The 20931-nt window shown below is 42.5% G+C and overlaps 1 protein-coding gene across 1 annotated transcript; it reads left to right on the top strand.

The window, feature by feature from the left end:
- Nucleotides 1-6501: 6501 nt before the first annotated feature.
- On the top strand, nt 6502-14111 carry ACRC (acidic repeat containing; the record flags this gene model as incomplete). Its single annotated transcript, XM_009582351.1, has 4 exons — nt 6502-6646; nt 8519-8657; nt 11620-11824; nt 13859-14111. Coding segments are annotated over 4 exons (742 nt in total), but the record flags the coding sequence as incomplete, so codon positions are not given.
- Between the last annotated feature and the right edge of the window lie 6820 nt (nt 14112-20931).

Raw genomic sequence — 20931 nt, 5'->3', positions numbered from 1 at the left:
CACTACTTCCCATTGGCAGGCAGGTGTTCAGCCATCTCCAGGAACGCAGGGCTCCATCACACATAACAGTTACTGGGAAGACAAACGCCATCACTCCGAACGTCCCCGCCTTCATTCTTCTTCCCCCAGCTTTATATGCTGAGCATGACATCATATGGTATGGAATATCCCTTTGGTCAGTTGGGGTCAGCTGTCCTGCCTGTGTCCCCTCCCAAGTTCTTGTGCACCCCCAGCCTGCTCGTTGGTGGCGTGGGGTGTGAGGCAGAAAAGGCCTTGACTCTGTGTAGGCACTGCTCAGCAGTAACTAACATCCCTGTATTATCAACACTGTTTTCAGCAGAAATCCAAAACATAGCCTCGTACTAGCTACTATGAAGATGATTAACTCTATCCCAGCCAAAACCAGCACATGGTGAAGACTACTGGGTGCTAAAACTGAAAATAACTTATTGCTCCAAATACTTTTTGAGCTTCAGGGTCTTGAATTCTTTTTCATCCCCCTTGTGCTCTTCTTCAAAGAGGACAACACTCAGTCCCATCCTATGCTTTTTAACTTACAGTGTGCTTTCAGGGTAGCATTTGGGTGTAGCTCAGCTGCTCTTCCTGGTACCAGAATCCACCGATCAGCCCAAAACCTATCTTCTGGTTTTCGGCTTATGGCATAGTGCAAAAGTTTATAATCCCATTGAAGTCATGCATGCGGCTTCTGATTGTGAGAACAAACACTCCTTAACTTCTGTTTTGGCCCATTAGGTTCTGAAGAAGGGACAGTTGTTTCCCTTCTCCCCAGCTTGATTTATGCTTTAATGAAATTTGTTCCCCTTCAACTTTCCTGAATCTCTCGTAATGATGGTGTGCGAAATTTCGATGACATTTCTGATAATCTCTCAAGTGTCACTACTTCGACCATGTAGTGATTCAGTGGCTGCCTGAGCTGAGTTTTCATGTTTAGCAGTCACCACAATATACCAGGAGTGTTAAAAGGCATTTATTTGAGTAGCAGTATTGAATTGCTGTTCTGCAGTGAGGTGTTACTGTTACCATTTTGTCTGAACATTTTTTTGGAGTCACCTAGTGGAATAAGCATATAGACATCTCTTTGCAGTAGGAAAACTACTACCTGCAGTCATTGAAATTCTTGGAGAAAATATTGATAAACCCATTCAATTCCACCCCCAATGATCCACATATATGAGGAGACTATACTGGATACTGCAAGATACATAACAGAACTTCCTATCTGTCTTTGTGCTGGGCAAGGATTGAATAATGAAGTAAATGCTAGACAGCTGCTGTCAGCTTTAAGGAATTGAGAGTTGGAATTATATGTAAAGGATTCTTATGTTTGGGGGGTTTTTTTCAGACTTTAGACTGAATTTTTACTAGCTGCAAAATTTTCTCTTAAAAAAATGCATAAAAAAAGAAACAGAACCTTGTTCTTAATTAATCTTCTATTGTTTCAGTTTTAGCTAGAATGAAAACTCCCAAATCTCTTTCTAAAAAGGCAGATGCAAGGTGAGTGCTGTAATTAATGACTTTTCAGTGTTTATATATTAGTTTTCTGTATCACATCTACTATTCAGAATACAGAAAAATGATCAAAAGTTTTAGTGATTCATAGGCAGATACATGTATAGGAGTAAGTACAGACAGAAGAACTGTTATGTGTTCAATCTGCATGTTCAGGTCAAGTGTAAAATAGGATGTTTGAAGGTGTACATGCTCTATTGCCATTCCTATTAATGGACGTAGTTGGTAACATTTGCTGTGAGCAACTGTTAATGTTATATTGGTGGCTTTTTTTGGTTTGCTTTTTTAGTAAGGCAAACTTGCTCTTCTATTTTCCTGCTTATGCCTACCTTTTTTCACATTATTTGCTTGTTTTACAGTTTGAAGGACTTAATTGATGACTTAGATGATTTCTTCTTGGACTTCAAAGTGAGAAAGAGCACAACAAAGAATGGCAAGTAATTGTCCAACAGTAAATATGAAGCAGGAATTTTAATGGGTGGAAAGATAGTATTCATTGCTGAGCTCATAAATTTCTGAGAGAGATCACTTTGTCTCTTCCTTGAGGGTAGCAGGTAAGAGGCTTTTCTGTTTCCTTTGGGGGTAACAGAGGAAAGCATGGTCATACTGTTCTGACAGGTGTACATTTTGGAACATTGCTGTAGGTCTGCAGATACTGTGGACTATCTGTGTGGACTATTTGGGTCTGTGAAAAGAGTAGCAACTCATGGTTGATTAGACTGAGCTGCAAATATGGGATGATCACTGTGGAGCAAGGACTTAGGATATACAAAAGGGCATTCCTATTGCTGTACCAGCTCATTCTGTGACCTAAAGACACTGTGTAAAGAAAGAAGGTAACTAGTGTTAAGCTAGATACCTTTAATTTGATGCTGATGTTGGCAATCAGGCCAGTCTTGCCTATAAGTGTTGCAGAGCCACAGATAGGGTCCTTTAATTTGGAGCTTCTTTAGTCAAGGTCCTATGCGTAATCCTGTTAACACTGGCTACAAGACGCTCTGGCAAACCATTACTTGAGGGGTTTCAGTGCTTGTCTGAGCAGAGGATCCCTGTTTTCCCCCAAGGGATGGAAAGTGCTATTCAGAGTCTGACTACAGCTGTCTGGCGCACTTCTCATTGATATGAGCAAACTGGACTTTCCTAGAAGGAGTGAACAGGGCTCTGGAATTCTTGACACAGGCACTAGGCCAGTGATCAGGTGATAGAATTCTAATAGATGAGGGATGATAACAGTGGTCTCATGTGAACCTGGAGAAGCTCTGACCCCTGATCAAGAAGGGCAGGATCTCTTGCAGCTGGTGTAAATGTCAACCCTGAAACATGTATGACAACTGCAGACTGTAAAAAGGTAACGGAATGGTTTCTGGAGGGGAAATGGGGGAAGCAAAGTGGACCAGAAGCATCATTTAAAAAAAAAATAAGTCACCAATAGATTTGACATGATCCCTTGATCTTGATAGGTCAAATCTGAGATGTCAGAATATTGTTGGCAAGTGTGTGCTTTGTGCTGTAGGCTATGGTCTGATCAGTTAAGGCTGAGCATTTTTTAAGTCACCCTTCACTTGGTGGTTTTATAACACTTTAATATGAAATGTTCAACCTTACTCTTACATGCACGTAGCTTTTGTTACTGGGAATGAAGATTATGCCAGTGTTAGCTACCTATTCAGGATTGTTAGGCCTGATGGCTGATGTATACATACATGGAGTCTAAGCTACTTTTTTTTTATACATCTTTCAGTGACTTTCCATTTAGTATGATGGTAAATGAGCAGTGTGTAATAAAGAAAAGGCATAATTTTGTTCTTTGTGTTTTCCTATCTTTCAAGGGATTTTTTTGTGTTAAGACGAAGGCAGGTCTCCTAAATGAAATTACCAAAACTTTAAGTTGTTTCTTTTGAATTGCAGCACAGAAGGATCTTCAGACCCTGAAGAAGTTGATGACTTCTGGAAAGAAAAACACTTGCTGCCAAGAATTGCAGTATCCAGAGGCTTCAAGTGACACTGAAGATTCTGTCTTTGTAGAAAGTTCATGGCATGACTACCAAAAAGGGGGAGTGAAAGACTTGAAAGAGAGTCGGAGGTGCATAAAACTCCTACCTCCACAAAATCTGAAAGAGTCAATTTCCAGAGGCAGTCCAGATTTGGTTGTTAGAAGGAAAGAAAGAAGCTGTGAAAAGAGTACAGAAAATAAAGTGCCAACTGTGGCATTACTACAAAGTACAGAGGTAGAATCAGATAGCTCAGATGACGAATTTGAATCATTAATAGAACGGATAAGGAAACAAAGTATACCCCGAAAACCAATCTTAAGCACAAGTAAAACTGTCTATCAGCCAAGCACAATAGGTAAGCAATTGTTCTTAGCTAACTTGTAAGCTGCCTGTTGGCAGCAATGGTAGTGCTAATTGCCTAATTCTTTTCATTTGTGTGTCATATGCTTTAGAAGTGCAACCCAGCATCTTGCAATTGAATTTGATGCAATCAGAAATTATTCCTCGAGCATTCTGAAAAGTGATTCTACTAGTCTTCTTGTATCAAGATTTAAGTTTTTCACTATTGCTTGTTTTTATAATTCCTATAATTGTAGGCATTTTTAGTTTTTAAAATTGTTCTGAAAACAAATCTAACTGGTGGTTTTGAATGATGTTAACTAATTTTTTTTATGTATGATACCAGTTAATGTGAAGCTGTCATTTTGGTAAGACTGAAATTTTGAGCGGTTTAGATGCTGTTAATTTAGTATTTGGATTTATAATTGACTTTATTTTATTTAAAATACAGTTTATAATGAGAATTTCCTAAATCAGTAGCTCCTTCTCTCCTTTGACTAAGTGAAGTGAGCTCCAACTGAAAGATTTTAAAGGGGGAAAAGGACTATTGCTCAGTAAGAGCAGGTGAAAACAAATCTCTTTCTAGAAGAGTAAACACAGGGTGCCTTACTCACTAACACGGGCAAGGAGACCTATGGAAGAGGATGGCTGACAGCATAGAAATATGCTCTGGGAAAGAGCAAATTTTTTTTTTTTTTTTTTAATTGGAGTATGTCAATGTGGTCTAGAAACATATCCTAGAAGTGAGCTGGCAGCTGCATTGGCTTCTCTGTATATGATTGAATAGTGAAAGGAGACGAGTGGCTGAAATAGGGGAACAGTTATAGAAAAGCCAGCAGAGGGAACATCTTCTGAAACTGCAAACCATGAAGCAGTCCTTGATTTCTGGTGTGAGGGTCAGTCATTTTAGCAATGTGTCCAGACGTGGACTGGGGAAATAGGCAGCTATCTGATCAGAATTTGCCTGTGAAACAAACAGTGTGACTTATGGTACTCGACAGAAGGTTAGAACGATTTTTTTTGTTTGAATGGTGTCTCTGCATTATTGCTCCCAATGTGCTGGTGATGTATTTTGGATTGGTGAAATGTCACAGAAATGCCTGAGTGAGGTCACAAATACTTTTCCCTCCACTTCCTCCTAGCTGAATGTTTGAAAATTTGGAGTCTGCCACTCCTTCATTGAATGGTAATTTTTGTAGTATATAACATCAAATTACCTCTCCATCAGCTGTAAAAGCCTTTGCATTCAAGTATGCACAGTAAGAGTGTGTATGCTGAGGTGGAATATTTGACTTTTTTCACCATTGTCCGTTACGTGTTTGCTGACGTCTGTGCTCCTGATTCTTTGACAGTGTGTAATCCTGTGACTCTTTCTGTTGAACTAGAAAACATCAAACCACCCTGTGAAGATGACCACCCCTTGAAAGGGGAGAGAGTCAAGACACCAAGGCCAAACTCCATTTCACTTCAAGAAACACCTTCCAGGATAATGGCTTCTGCAAGAATTCCTAAGAATGAATTGGTCAGTTGCTCACAATCAGCAAAGACAGAGAAAAGGTAAGTGTTTCTCCATCTTTACTATGTTCTGCTATGTACTATGTCCATTATAGATGGACAAAGAGATGCTAAGCATTTTGCCTAGGATAACGTTCTGATTTTTCTGGTACCTAGGAACTTGTGCTACCAATTCAGCAATTGTTAATGGTTAAGTAGATGAAAATCAAAGCTTTCGGTCTCAGGTATGACAGGGAGAATATAAGCTGGGAGAATAGTCTGCTTAGAGGAATTGATGACAAATGATGATGACAAATGTCAAAAATTCTCTGTAGATGTTAGCTCTCTTGCTATTCCTTGTCTCAGCACAGCCCTACAGATTATATGTATCCAGCTGCCTGCCTCTGAAAATATATCAAAACTGATTCTATTAGTAATTCATGCCTCTTAACAAGCTTGTCTTGATATTTTTGACCTGTATCTTTATAACTTGCAGAATTCATGTTTCTTTTTCTATATGTGGATGTAGCTTAAGCTTTTCAGAAGTGTGTCTTTTTCATTTCTAATAGCTGCCTTTATTCTGCCTTTTAGCTATGTGATGTTTTCTTTAGTCATTTTATACTTGTGTATACCAATACAAAACCTTTAAATGATGTCTTCAAAGCTTTGTCAGAATGCTGCAGTATTGGAGTTAGTCATCCTAGTGGAATATCTACTTCCCCTGAATGAATTCCTGAGGATTCCCATAACATCTTTGGCTATGTTTCTGAAAATACACCTTTATTGTGGGTGATAGTGTTAGGGCTGTTCATATATTGATCAAGTTTTGGTATAATTGTGGCTCGCTGTGTCACAAAGATCTGAGCCACCTTATTTTCCTACTTAGGAGTCCTCATAATCTAGTTCTGTGAATTAATGAAATAACTGCAGAACTACTGCAACAGGTTTACCCCTTCATGCCCCTGAAGCGGGAAGAAGACAATATAAGCATGTGCACCCCACTGGCCTCGTGACGGCAAGCTAGTGAAAAGAGGTTTATGCCAGTAGCAGCATGCCAGAGATTTTTATTGGCTATAAAGTGGCCATTATTTTTCAATGTGATATCTCTGTACTTCAGTAAACTGCTTTATGGCTTTCCTTGCAGGCTCAGGGCGTGCTCAGTGCCTGGCTGTTTCTTGCAAGATCTCTCAAATCCGGCTTCCCACTATGTGAAGTATTTCAAGAAAAATAAAGAGGAGCTGGCACAGAAGCTCTACTGTCTGTATAATAGTACCATCTTTGAGCAGAAGGTTGGCTTCAAAACAAAAACTGCAACTCTCAAATGCTAGTTAATGTGTTGCTCCTCCTCCTTTTTGATGTGATTGCTCTTTATCCTCTTCAGGTAGTAGAAGTTAAGCTTTATAGCAACGGCTTGTGTTTGAATTAGTTCAAGCAATTTCTTTGAAAGGGGTTTGTCACCACTGTGATGCAGCGGTTTTCAGCATGGCTTGCTTTCCCAGCTGTAATGGTGTACCATCCTTAAGTGAGCATTCTGGATGGTGTCCAAGAGTTCTCAATGAGAGAAATTGCTACATGAGGGGCCTTGGGTCAGTTTCATCTTTGAAGAGGTGGCTGATATTTATCTTCACGTATTTTCTGGTACCTGCATGGTCATCAACTCAGCAGCCCGGGAATGTTTCTGTTGCTGCCTCTGTGGTAGTCGATCCCAGCAAAGGCAGCTATGGCTTTTGGCTGCTGCAAGAAGCTCAAGGTTGCCTACCACCATTGCTCATTCAGCTTTTACTGAAGTAACATGTGCTAGTGAACTCTGCAGCATTACCACAGCCTAATAGCTAGTTGTAGCACAACTTTCTTGCCTGCAGCTGACAAAAGGTAAGTGGTGGGAGTGTACATTGGGGAGCAGGAAGCTGATGGATAAAAGCACTTCCCTTTGTGGTTAGGACCTGTTCCCTCATGCTTAGTCATGCTACATGCAGTCTTCATTCATTCCTATTGCATGTTCATGTCTACCACTCTGGAACAGATTAAAAAGCTGCTTATCCTTTGAATAACAGCTTTGGGTGAACCTAAAGCTGTAAGTTGTGTTTCAAATTGAAGGTTCAATTTCAGAGAACTGCTGTCTTGACCTTCACATTTTCTGCAATACTGGAGAATCTCCTCTGGTGAGAAACACCCTTGAAAGGAAGGACACTGCCCGCAGTGATTCCAGCAGAATTTCCTTCATGAGTGAAAAAGTTTCTGTGCAGCTGAGAAAATATTGTTGAGCTGACCAAGGACAGGCTGACGTCATGATTTCACAGAAAGCTGAGCTGAACAGGCTCACTATTGCTGAAAGCAAAATATCTTGCTCCCCAGTGCTTCAGCCCTGTACTTGTGCTGGCACTTACGACTGTTGGACCATTTACTTAAGCTCATTAACTAATTTAGATGACAGAAAACTGTTAGTAAAAGAACAGAGCTAACCAAGGTAGATATGATGAGGGCTTATAAAATCAGGAGCAGCACAGAGGATAAGTAAGGGGTGATTATTCACCCTCTCACATGTGAAAGTGCATCAAATTAAAATGGCAAGTTACAGGTTCAGAATAACCAAAGCAGATGGTACTTGACCTGTAAATTATTAAGCTGTAGAACTTCTGATCAGAGACTATTGTGGATGTTAACAATGCATATGTGTTCTTAAACATACACACACACACTCTCCCCAAAACACCAGAAAACAACTTTGCATTATTTAATGCAAAGGAGCCACCTGTGACTCAGTGAGGTGTTGTCTTGCAAATGACTAGCAGTTGGGAAGGGTACTTTTTTTGAAGAGGAAATTCTCTTTTATGCCTGACCTGTCCTTGTACTTCCTCTTAAGCAGCATGTGTTAGCCACTTAAGCAGCATGTGTTAGCCACTGTTGGAGGCAGAATAAAAGAACTAAGGGACTTTTTGTCTCATCCTGCATTGTGAAACTCCCAGTGTTGGTTACAGAAAAACTGATGATGGGAATAAGAAGCCATGGAGGGTGGGTTTGCATCTTAAGTGACAACAGTGTTAAGGGCACTAACAGAGACATCCTATACTGGCTTTGCAGTAAATACAAGGGGAAGCCAGAGGGCCAGAAGAAAAGAGAGGTAGGAGAGGGCAGATTACATGTACTGTTTTGTTTTTCAGTTACCAGAGAAAATGGTAATAATCTGGAATAAGAAAATGAGAAAAACAGCAGGATATTGTGTAACTGGGCAGACAGAAGGTCCTGAAGCAAAGCGTTATGCTCGCATAGAACTTTCTGAGAAAGTCTGTGACTCTGCAGGTAGGTAAAAGAAAAGCTATGTTGATTCTTCTTTGAGAAGGCGAGTTCTAGAGATAAAAACATGAATCTGAGGCCTAAGAGATCTGGAACTGCACCCTGCTTTGAAATTTCATATTACCTTGAATAAATAGATCCATTAACAGTAGTACTTGTCCTCACAACTCTTCTAAGAGGCTGGGCAAATTTACAAAATGTGAGAACAGAGATGTATTCATGCTAACTGCAGTATTTTGTTTATATTTCTCATTGATTTGAAGACCTATAAGTTACTCTAATTCTATATGTACTATAATGGCAGTCTAAAATCTGACTTCTTCCATCATAGATAGCTACCTTGTTGGTAGTATTTAAAGCTGGAATAAAGACAGATCAGTGGCAAATTAAGTTCTGTTATGCAGTGGGTACTATAACTGTTATTTCTCCCTCATCCCCTCCCAGTTTGGGGAAATGAATGTTGCAGTTACCGTAGGAGAACCAGTTCTGTAATTAGTAGAATATTTTGAAGTAAGCTTAATAAATTCAATTTGAGAGATACCACAGAGTATCCTAGGAATCTACTTTTGAGGGCTTAGGAGTCCACGAGTGCTGGTCAGTTTTTAAGAAGCACCTTTTAGAAGCACAGGAGCAGGCAATCCCATTGTGTCGTAAATCAAGCAAGCGGAGCAGAAGACCAGCTTGGTTGAACAGGGAACTCCTCATGGAGCAGAAGAGGAAAAAGAAGTTGTATGATCTTTGGAAGAGAGATCAGGCTTTGCAGGAAGATTACAGAGTTGTGGTTCGTATATGCAGGGAGAAGACACGAAAGGCCAAAGCTCATTAGTTGAAACTGGCCAGTGTTGTATCAGGTAACAAGAAGGGCTTTTTAAAGTATGTTAATAGCAAGAGGAGGTCTAAAGAAAACATTGGACTGATGCTTGTTGAAGATGGTCATCTGACTAATAGGGATGAAAAAAAGCAGAGGTGTTCAATGCTTTTTTTTGCCTCAGTCTTTAATAAAACTGACAGACCTTGGGCTGCCCAGTCCCCTGAGTCGGAGGACCACAAGTGTGGGAACAGTGACTTTCCATTTGAGGACACTGAAATTGTCAGGGACCAGCTGTATCAGCTGAATGTTCACAAGTCCATGGGGCCTAATGGGCCAGAGTACTGAAGGTGCTAGCGGATGTTACAGCAGAAGCCCTCTTGATCATCTGCCAAAGGTCTTGGGAGTCTGGGGAGGTCCCTGCTGACTGGAAGCTAGCCAATGTTACTCCAAGTTACAAGAAAGGTGTGAGGGAAGACCCAGGAAACTACAGACCTGTTAGTGTAACCTCACTTCCTGGAAAAATTACCGAGAAGATCATACTGGGTACTATTGAAAGGCATTTAAAGAATAATGCAATCATCAGGCACAGTCAACATGGGTTCACATGTATATTAAATTAACTAATTTAATATACTTCTATGATAAGGTCACCCACTTAGTGGATGAAGGGAAGGCGGTGGATGTAGTTTTTCTGGATTTTAGTAAGGTTTTTGATACTGTCCCTCACAGTATCCTTCTGGACAAGTTGTCCAACTGTGGGACAAGCAGGTTCATGGTGCGCTGGGTGAAGAACTGGCTGAAGGGCAGAGCTCAAAGGGTTGTAGTGAATGGGGCTACATCTGGCTGATGACTGGTCACCAGCGGTGTTCCTCAGCGTTCAATTCTAGGGCCAGTCCAGTTCAATATATTTATCAATGATCTGGGTGCAGGAGTTGAATGCACCATTAGCAAGTTTGCTGATGATACCAAACTGGGAGGTGCTATTAACTCTCTTGAGGGACAAGATGCCTTGCAGAGGGATCTAGATAGATTGGAGCATTGGGCAATGATTAATGGGATGAAATTTAACAAGTCCAAATGCTGGATTCTGCACCTAGGATGGAGTTACACCAGGCACAAGTATAAATTGGGAGAGGAGTGGCTGGAGAGCAGCCCTGCAGAAAGGGATCTGGGGATGCTGGTTGGCAGCAGGCTCAATATGAGTCAGCAGTGTGCCCTGGCAGCCCAGAGGGCAAACCGCATCGTGGGGTGCATCAAACACAGTATAACCAGCTGGTCAAAAGAGGTGATTTTCCTGCTATATTCAGCGTTGGTGCAGCCTCACCTTGAGTACTGTGTGCAGTTCTGGGCCCCACAACTTAAGAAAGATGTGAAGGTACTTGAACGCATCCAGGGGAGGGCAGCAAAGCTGGTGAAAGGGCTGGAAGGAATGTCCTATGAGGATCGGCTAAGGACTTTTCGTTTGTCTAGTTTGGAAAGAAGGAGGCTGACGGGTGACCTCATTGCTCTCTACAGCTTCCTGAGGAGGTAAAGTGGAGAGGGAGGTGCTGATCTCTTCTCCCTGGTATCCAGTGGTAGGATGTGTGGGAATGGTTCAAAGCTGCACCAGGGGAGGTTTAGACCGGGCATTAGGAAGCATTTCTTTACTGGGAGGGTGGTCAAACACTGGAACAGGCTTCCTAGAAAGGTGGTCGATGCCCCAAGGCTGTCAGTGTTTAAGAGGTGTTTATGGTATGGTCTTAATAACATGCTTTAACTTTTGGTCAGGCAGTTGGACTAGATGGTCATTGTAGGTCACTTCCAACTGAAATACAAAAAAAAAAAAAAAACCAAAAAAAACCCCCAAAAAAACCCAAACAAAAAAACCAACCAAAACTACAAAACCCAAACAAACAAACAAAACCCAAACAGATTAGGCGTGCAGGGAAGTAACTAGGATGCAGAATTAGGGCTAATCACAAAACCGGAAATGCACTGAGTAAAACCTTGGTTTGGGCATTTTATCTTATCAAAACATTGGTAATTCCAACCTCCAAAATAACTCTTGCATCTTAATAAAGAATGAGTGTCAAAGGCCTGAAGCAGTGACAAAGGATGAAAGTCTATACTTCCCCATACCTGATTGATCTTAATGACTTTTGTTTGCCTTACCCCAAGATCGTCTTCGGGACACGCTAGTTCACGAGGCTTGCCATGCAGCCACCTGGCTGATCAATGGTGTTCGCGATGGACATGGACGATTCTGGAGATTCTATGCCAATAAATCAGCTCTGATTCATCCGGAACTGCCAGTAGTAACACAATGCCACAGCTATGAGATCAATTACAAATTCATCTATGAGTGTGTTCTGTGCAAAGCTACGTGAGTAATGTTTTGATCCTGCATATGACTATGTATTAACTTTGTCTCTAACTTAGCAGTCTCCTGTGTCTAGAAATCATGGGTCTCTCAAACTGTGAAGCAATTGGCGTACTCTCTTGAGTTGTCACTTCACATTTCCTGAGCCCACAGAACTTCACTACGTGATCCACGTGTTTGTTTCCAGGTAGTTTCAGTTCCAGTTCAGAGGTCAGGACAGGCAGAAGTGTCTTCTGAGGACCATTGGTGATGATGGAAAGTCTTTGGGAAGCAGTAAAAGACCAGAATATGTGCCTCAGGATTGAAGGACATGGCAGGGAAAGGTCACATCCCATGTGGCTGCTCTCACTTCTCAAACATTGCTCAAATGATGTAAATTTGGATTCACCTTCTACTGTAGTTAATATTGAGTGAACTTGTGAAAGTTTTTGACCACTGATCTCTGATTTCATGATCAACACTGATTCTATTATAGGCTTTTTGGTACGGGGTGGTATTTCCAGTCTTAACTAAGTACTACATCAGGATTAATACTTGTAGGTGTACACTGATGGAGCAATGACTGGATCTGGCACATCCCTGTAGAATGCACGTAAGCAAAGTACTAGCATGTGTCGCAGAAATAAGGCATTTCAAGTTCTTTTGAAATCTATCCACATTTTACAAAGTAACATCTTTGGATGTGCTGTAACAACAATCTAGGTTTGATCTAAGGAAAAACAGTCCACAAGGGAGTGCTAGACTTGGCATGGTGGACTGAGTTACTTTGTATATGCTCATCCTTGTAAAGATACTGAGGACCATCTGATGCATCTGAAAGAAGTCAGTTAGTAGTAACTGGAATTCAAAAGCGGAACAAGTGCCCATAAAACCGCCACAAAATGTGTGACAGTAATTAGATATTAGAACAAAGTATCAGAGGAAGCTTTCTGGGTTTTGTATCTTGATGATTTTGAATTAAGACTAAACATTTTGACTGATCTTGTATCTTTGTTATGGTGGTGCTAAGTAACATGTAGAGACCAACAATATAAGGATTTATATTGGTTTAAAACTCTATAAAAGCTATAGTCAGTTTTCTAGTTGATCTTTCAGCTTCTGTATATATTAAAGGAAGAATAGATGTCTGCAGCCACACAGATGTGAGCAGCACTGTGATGTGAAAGATTGAAGCTAGGACACAGATCTACTGATCGATTGCAACATTGGTCATCAGTCTTCTGTTTTGCTTACTGCATTTGTGAAATGAGAACTATACATGTTGCTGAGAACAAGCAGAAGAAATAGTTGCTATAGTAATTTCACAGGTTTCTTACCTTTCATGGGTATGGAAGGTGTTGCCTTTCTGGAAGATTGTAGCCGACCACAAGTTTCTGTATGTAATGACCTCAGTCTCAGTGGGAGAGCATGAAGTTTTGTGAATTCAGTTCTGCATAGCCCAGAAAAGTGGCTGACAATGCTGTGATTTCTAAAAAAAAAAAAAAAGATTAGAAAATTATTATTATTGCCCCCCCCAACTGTAGGGGCTAAATGCATGCTTAGAAAGCATGCACGGGATTTTTTTTCTCAGGATCATATGTGCTACGTCCAGAAGCACTGGAAGAAAACAGTATTTCACAGATGAAAGAATCTTCCTGAAGTGTTTAATATGACTATGCAATGCACTAGTTGCTTAGATGCAACAGAGCATTGAGAAAATTTGATGGTGATGACTTTGAGGAGAAAATCCAAGGGGTAGTTGATACATGTGTTGTGGAGGTGTTTTGAAATGTTGTAACACTTCATGCTGCTAGACTGAGAGTAAAAGAGACAGAGGAAGGAAGCAAGCTGAAAAGGCAGTGGAATAAGTTCTAGGGTAGAGAAATGTGTAATACAGATTTGATTGTTCCACTGTGTGAAGTATGTAGTTTGTTTCCTGTTTAAAATGCTAGCTTAGAAATCTTACCTAAGGAGCCTGGCAGAAGAGAAAGGAGCCCTTTCCCACAAGTACTGTCTAACCACAAGTGTGAAATCAAAGTACTTATTTTCCCATTTCAGGATTGGACGTCATTCTAAGTCTCTGGACACAGAGCGTTTCGTGTGTGCATTTTGCGGCGGGCAGCTGGTCCTGAGTCAGCCCACTCAGAAGGATGGCACTCCTGCTAGGACACATCTAATGCCCTTTGCAAAGTATGTGAAAGAAAACTATGGACTCACTAAAAGAGAGCAGCATGGGCTGAGTCATGCAGAAGTCATGCAGAAACTTAGTGCTGATTTTGTTTTAAAAACTAGGCTTCAGGATTCCTTGTAATATCTCAATACACTTCCTTTCTTGATGCCATTTAAATTTTGTATATAGTAGTAAATGAGTCTAACATGAGTCTAAGAATGTGTTTTGGAGGATTCCAGATAATTTTAATATTTTAGCATTAAATATTTCTAATAAAGAAGACCTTAAGGCCTTTCCTAAAATGGGCAAGAGTGAGCAAGAAGTAATGATGATAGAAGGTCCATGGCAATGTACAAGTCAGGGTATTCTTCTTAGACTTCAGACTTCCCACCTGTGCCTGGGAAGATGCAGTTCTAAGGTCCTTTGTGGGACTGACGCGCTATGTTTGTCTGGAATTTTCTGAGCGGTATTTACACATAGTGCTTCTTAGCATGTCTTCAGTGACTTCAGTGAGCAATGGATTTACTCTTTCATCTGGGTAGCTGATATGCTATAGACTCTGTTCTGAAGAACTGCTAGGCGTACATCTGTCTGGGATTGCCAGATGCAAGAAAAATCCAGGCCTACAAGCCAAAGTCCTCTGATTCTGCCTGACTTCCAGCAGGAAAAGGGGCAGACCTGAGGAAGGCTTCAACATGGGTTTAGGCATTTTCCCAAGGAGAGTTTCTTGAGTGATCCTTGGCTGTTTTTGTTAAAAGTAAATGGTAGGTAGATGATGCCTCAAATCTGTTAGAGAAAGTGTGAGTTTCTGCAATGCCCTCTGGCCCTTAGTGAGATCAAAGCTCTTTCTGATTAAATTTTGATTGCAGTTGTGCCTCTATCACTGAGATTTCATAGAAGCTAAAATAGATGCAAAAGGTCAGGTTGGAGAAAGCAAATTCAAACACTTTCCATCATAGAATGAGAAGGTCTAGTCAGATGCCTTAAGTCTTTCATGTAGAACGTGACTGAATGTGTGTTATAGTGTTTGTGTCTACTGTGAACAAATTGCTCAGGGGATTAGTAATTTTGAATAATGAATAAATGCCAGTTTTATACAAACTGTGGCAATGAACCAGGTTTCTTTGTTTCAATTTAACCATGGTTGTGTAGGTATAGTATGTGAAGCCTTCTGGTTTCTCCTAGCTAGTTTTGAGTTTCACGTACAGCGGGTCACCCTGCTTGTTGTTGAGAGTTACCTCTCCCTGCTCCCCACCTCCTGCTCTGCCTTTATCAATCCCGTTACTCTCCAACTGAAAAGGAAATATTAGCAGCATATGAAGGAGTTTGAGCTGCTTCAGAAATAGTTCGTACCGAAGCACGGCTCCTCTTGGCACCTCGATTGCCTGTGCTGAGCTGGATGTTCAAAGGGAGGGTCCTCTCTATGCATCATGCAACTGATGCTACATTGAGTAAGTGGGTTGCACTGATAATGCAACAGGCTCGAATGGGAAACCCCGACTGCCAGGAATCTTGGAAGTGATCATGGACTGGCCAGATGGCTGAAACTTAGGAGTGTCAACAGAGGAGGTGACTCGTGCTGAAGAGGCCCCACTGTATAGTAAATTACCAGCAAATGAAAAGCAGTAATCCCTATCGTATTGTGGGAAAACATTGGAGGTGGAAAGCTGCTGTGTGGGGTCCTATACAACAAGTCACTGAAACTGCTGAAGGAAAAGGTGAATTGAGTGAGTTTGCAGAAGTGAAAGCCATCCAGCTGCCTTTAGATACTGCTGAATGAGGTAAAATCTCTATCCTGACACATGGATGGTGGCAAATGCTCGGTGGGGGTGGTTACAGCAATGGAAGCGGACCAACTGGCAGCGCAGAGGTAAACCCATCTGGGCTGCTGAGTTGTGGCAAGATACTGCTGCTCAGGTAGAGAACCTGGTGGTAAAAGTACATCATGTTAACATACCTAAGAGTCGTGCCACTGAAGAACATCGATACAATGAGCAGGTGGACCAGGCTGCTAGAGTTGAAGTGGCTCAGGTGGATCTGGACTGGGAACATAAGGGTGAGCTATTTAGAGCTCAATGGGCCCATGACACATCAGGACATTTAGGAAAGGATGCAACATACAAATGTGGTTGTGATCGGGGGGTGGACTTGACCATTGATACCATTGCACAGGTTATCCATGAGTGTAAGATGTACAACATAATCAAACAAGCTAAGCAGCTAAAACCTTTTTGGTATAGAGGATGATGGCTGAAATCAATATGGGGAAGCCTGGCAGACTGATTATATCACACTATCATGAACCTGCCAGGGGCAAGCACCATGTGCTTACAATGGTGGAAGTGACTACTGGATGGTTGGAAACATACCCTGTGACCCATGCCACTGCTCAGAATACTACCTCGGGCCTTGAAAAGCAAGTTCTATGGCGACGTGGCATCCCTGAAAGAATTGAATCAGACATTTCCAAAACAACCTCATAAACACCTGGGCTAAGGAGCATGGCATTGACTGGGTATATCACATCCCCTATCATGCACCAGCTTCTGGGAAAATTGAACAATACTGTTAAAAACTACACTGAGAGCAATGGGTGCTGGGACATTCAAGCATTGGGGTCATAGCAGAAGTCATTTGACTAGTTAGCACTAGGGGATCTGCCAGTCGACCTGGCCCTGCCCAGTCAAAACCCTTGCACACTGTGGAAGGAGATAAGGTCCCCGTTGTACATCTAAGGAACTGGCTGGGAAAATCCACCTGGGTTACTTCTTCCTTGGGAAAGGGCAAACTCATTTGTGGGATTTTTTTTGCTCAAGGACCTGGGCGCAGTGGTGGGTAATATGGAATATGGGGAAGTCCAATGTGTGCCTCAATGTGATTTAATCCTGGGTGAAAATAACCTGTGATTTGAGTTGTATGATGGCAGTGTTACATGATGCTGTATGTCACCACTGCTGTGGCTGCCGTATGTCAAGGGTCGTATAGCAGGGCTAGCCAGACTAGGGGCAAGGGGAGGAGTTCATTGCAATGTGAATATATCTGCCCTATAACCTGGCCCAAAGGGACCAGGAGTGGAGATTGTAATGGATATACCTTTGAATTGTTATAACCCATTATTTGAGTTGCATGTTACAGGAAGTACTATGGCAGAAACCACCTCAACCAATGAAGGACTGAACCTCACAAGAAGCAGTGCAAATGCAGCAGTGACCTGACTTGAGCTGGTTTTGGTGCCCAGTGACTCCACACAACGTATCACCTCTTCTGTCCTGACTGAATACCATCACAGATGGAGCCTAAAGTCATAGACTTAAATAAATGCAATGAACATTTTATGGACATTCATGGACATTTTACAGGGGGGTGGTCAACAGACTAAGGGAATTATATCTGTGTGTGTATATATATATACCAAAGGATGGGAAGGGGGGGGTGGGGGTGGTGAATGAGGATGTATTATGATAGTGTGGGACCTGAGCATGATGTAAATGGTACGGAATAAGGGGTGGAGAATGTGCTGGTTTGGGCTGGGATAGAGTTAATTTTCTTCACAGAAGCTAGTATGAGGCTATGTTTTGGATTTGTGCTGAAAACAGTGTTGATAATACAGGGATGTTTGTAGGCACTGCTCAGCCCAGCATGTAGGCTGGGGGTGCACAAGAAGGTGGGACACAGCCAGGACAGCTGACCCCAACTGACCAAAGAGATATTCCATACCATATGATGGTGTGCTCAGCAATAAACCTAGGGGGTGGAGGTTGGCAGTGGGGGTGCTGCTTGGGGACTGGCTGGGCATCAATTGGTTGATGGTGAGCAATTGTTTTCATTTGTATCGCTTGTTTTTCTTGGGTTTTATTTTCCTCTTCCTTTGTTGTTTTTTTTTCTTACAATTTTTTTTTTTAAATTTCTTATTAAACTATCTTCATCTCAACCCATGAGTTTCATTCTCACTTTTACTTTTCTGATTGTCCCCCTAGTCCACTGGGGGGGAGTGAGCGAGTGGCTGTGTGGTGCTTAGTAGCTGGCCAGGGTTAAACCATGACAAGAGTGAACTCATTTTTCAACCTGTGGCAGCCAGAGCTCCTGAAGGATGCCACGAGCAAGCAGAACATGGGACTGGCTGGTAGCCCACGTCTCTGGGATGCAGCCAATGTCCTGTAATTTGCTGCAGGGCTGACAGTGGCCCCACTGTTTCCCTTGCAGTTGACAAGGATCTCCGGGAGGCTCTGTGTGCTAGAGGAGCAGTGCAACACCTGCAGTCAGAAGGATGCCCTTGTCTACCCTATGATGATCTCTGCCTGCCTCATCAACACACAGCTCTGGCTGAGGAGATGATTTCCCTGACCTCCTCTGCTCACCCTGGCAGGGTGCATGAGGGCAGAGAGAGGATCCTTGCTCATGTACTTGCAAACATTAAAACTGCATGTTTCTTCTTAACTTGACCTGCTTTTTCACACTGTAGGCCCTTGAGGATCTGTGTCCTTTGGGCCCCAATTACAATGAAGGTGCCATCCCTCTTCCATGCTCTAGCATCAGAGGTGGAAATGATGAAGCTGGACCTCCTATCACAGCAGTTGGAGATGGGTATAAGGAAGACATGGGGTACAAGGATTATGGCCCAAAAGGTGTAGTCCCAGGCTCTGTGTACACTAGCAATAACTTTGTATGTTAGATGGGGTCAGTGTTTGTTGTGACAGCCCAGGCCTCATAAGAAATTGGTGGCTGACACAGGAGGTGTCTGTCCTGCACAAAGCAATGGGAGACGCTCTGGCCCTTGGGCTGTCTGCCAGAGGAGATGCAAAACCAAGGCATTGAGTGTTTGCAGACATGGGGTCCTGTTACACTCTTAGACTGCGGTGAGCCCAGTCCCCTGACCACGTCCCAGCTTGGATAACTCAATTCTGACCCCATAAAAGTTCTCAGCTAACTGCTGTGATCTGTTCCTCATCTTCCACCCTGAAAGCTTATGCAGAGATGTTGAGTGTTTTTAAACTGCTGTTTAAAAAAAAAACTTCTTTTTTTCTTTTTTTCCTTGCGCAACTGCTTTTTGGTGGATGTAGTACTGCCAGTTCTCCTGTGCCAGAATAGCCCCTTCTCTAGGAGGGATGCAGCAGGAAAAGCCATGAGCTTATCTCCAGAGCACTTGGGCTTTTAATACCTGTGTTGAGCTGGAAAGTAAAGCAAGCACAAGCAGAGCTGCCTGTGGTCCTGCCCTTTACCCCTGCCCAAGCAGAGAAGCAGGCGAGGTGGCCAGGCAGCACCCTGGTTAAAGTCTATTGTGCTATGTATGATGATTGGGATGAGGATATCTGGAAACAAGCAGACCTGCATACCTTCCCCTCAGGGCACGGTGATAATGACAACGATTCCTTGCCCTTCCCCCCCGCCCCTCCCTCCCCCACTCTCTTGGAACCAATAATCAAGACTGAACAACAGAGTACGCCCAAGGGGGCACAGAACCGGCCTCCTTCCATAACAACTGCAGGGGGGTTACTGCCCTAGAGACCCAACCAGCTCCACCTTACCCCAGCTGAAGCTCGATTGTTGGCATTAGGTCTAAGAATACTGCTACATATAGCGGGGCCAAATATTTCCAGTCCCTTACGGACTTGCGCTTTGCACTGGGAACGCACTATGCATCCCACTGACCGTGGGAGGAAAGTGTGTGGCCCTGGAACTTGGAAGACAGCCTGCAAATAGCCCTGCTAAAAACTGCAATTTTAGCTGAATTGAAGGACCAGCACCCGTTGCCCTGGGTGCCGGACAACACCCTCCCACAGAACCGAATCCCTGGGAGGTGATTTGTGAGCCTGTACATTTCCGACCTATAATAAAGGGAGCTGAGGGAGTGTTGAAATCTTTAGCTTTGGCCATTAAGACATGCTTAAACAGTATTACTTCCAAGAGGTCCTTCAACATATGCTAGCAGATTTACCAATCTATGCCCCACAGGATAAAAAACAGGAGAGAACCTCAGATAAAGTAAATGTAATAGAAAAGAGACAGCCTGTGTCCATGCAAAAGACAAAGCAAGAAGGGGAAATGGGGAAGCGCCCTCAGTTGCTACTGATCGTTAAGAGATAATGGAAGATGTGTTTACATAAGGGGCTCTCTCCCTAAACTAATACTGTCTAATGGACAGACAGTCCGCCTAACCTTACTTTTGGGTTCCAGTAATATATTAGGTGTGGATGTATTGAAGGGTCAGTCATGGGGAAATGGGAAACAGGGACACCACCCTCTTTGTCCCAGAGTTTACCTCCTACAAAAGCATGCCTGACTGTTAATCTGTTGCAAACAGTCGCTCCTTTACCCATAGCAAGCTAGTTAATATTCCACAATACAAATTGCCTGCTGATGCTATTCATCCTGTTACTGAATTGATAAAGGACCTGGAAGAACAGAGAGTCATTGTCAAGTCTCATCCCCCTACAATTCTCCTGTATGGCCAGTAAAGAAACCTAGTGGCAAGTGGCGGCTAACAGAGGGTTACAGAGCCTTGAACACTGCCATTTAACAGCTCCCTGCAGCTGTTCCAGTATAAGTGATATAGTCAATTTTCTTAACGAACAAGCCTTTCCATGGATGCAACAGTGGATGTGAAGGATATGTTTTATGTGATCCCAATATCAAAGACAGATAGGGAGAGATCTGCTTTTACCTGGCAGGGACTCAATATACATTTACTCGCTTACCACAGCGTTTTAAACATAGCTCTACCAATGCTCATGCTACACTGACTGAAGAGCTAGAAACATTAAAATTACCACAAGAGGTTACTGTGCAATATATAGATGATGTCTTAATAGGTGGACACTCAGGAGAACCTGTGAAACGGACTACGGACATTGTTATAACACACTTACAGTCACCTGTGGTAGAGGTACTGGCAGAAAAGAAACAAGGACCCAGTCAGGAAGTAACCTTTTTGGGAGTCAGATGGATAAGTGGAAGGAAAACC

Source organism: Fulmarus glacialis, unplaced genomic scaffold (assembly GCF_000690835.1).
Source record: "Fulmarus glacialis isolate BGI_N327 unplaced genomic scaffold, ASM69083v1 scaffold5877, whole genome shotgun sequence".
NCBI classification, from domain to species: domain Eukaryota; kingdom Metazoa; phylum Chordata; class Aves; order Procellariiformes; family Procellariidae; genus Fulmarus; species Fulmarus glacialis.
Note: the sequence above shows the minus strand (reverse complement) of the source record. Positions and strands in the feature narration are given on the sequence as shown.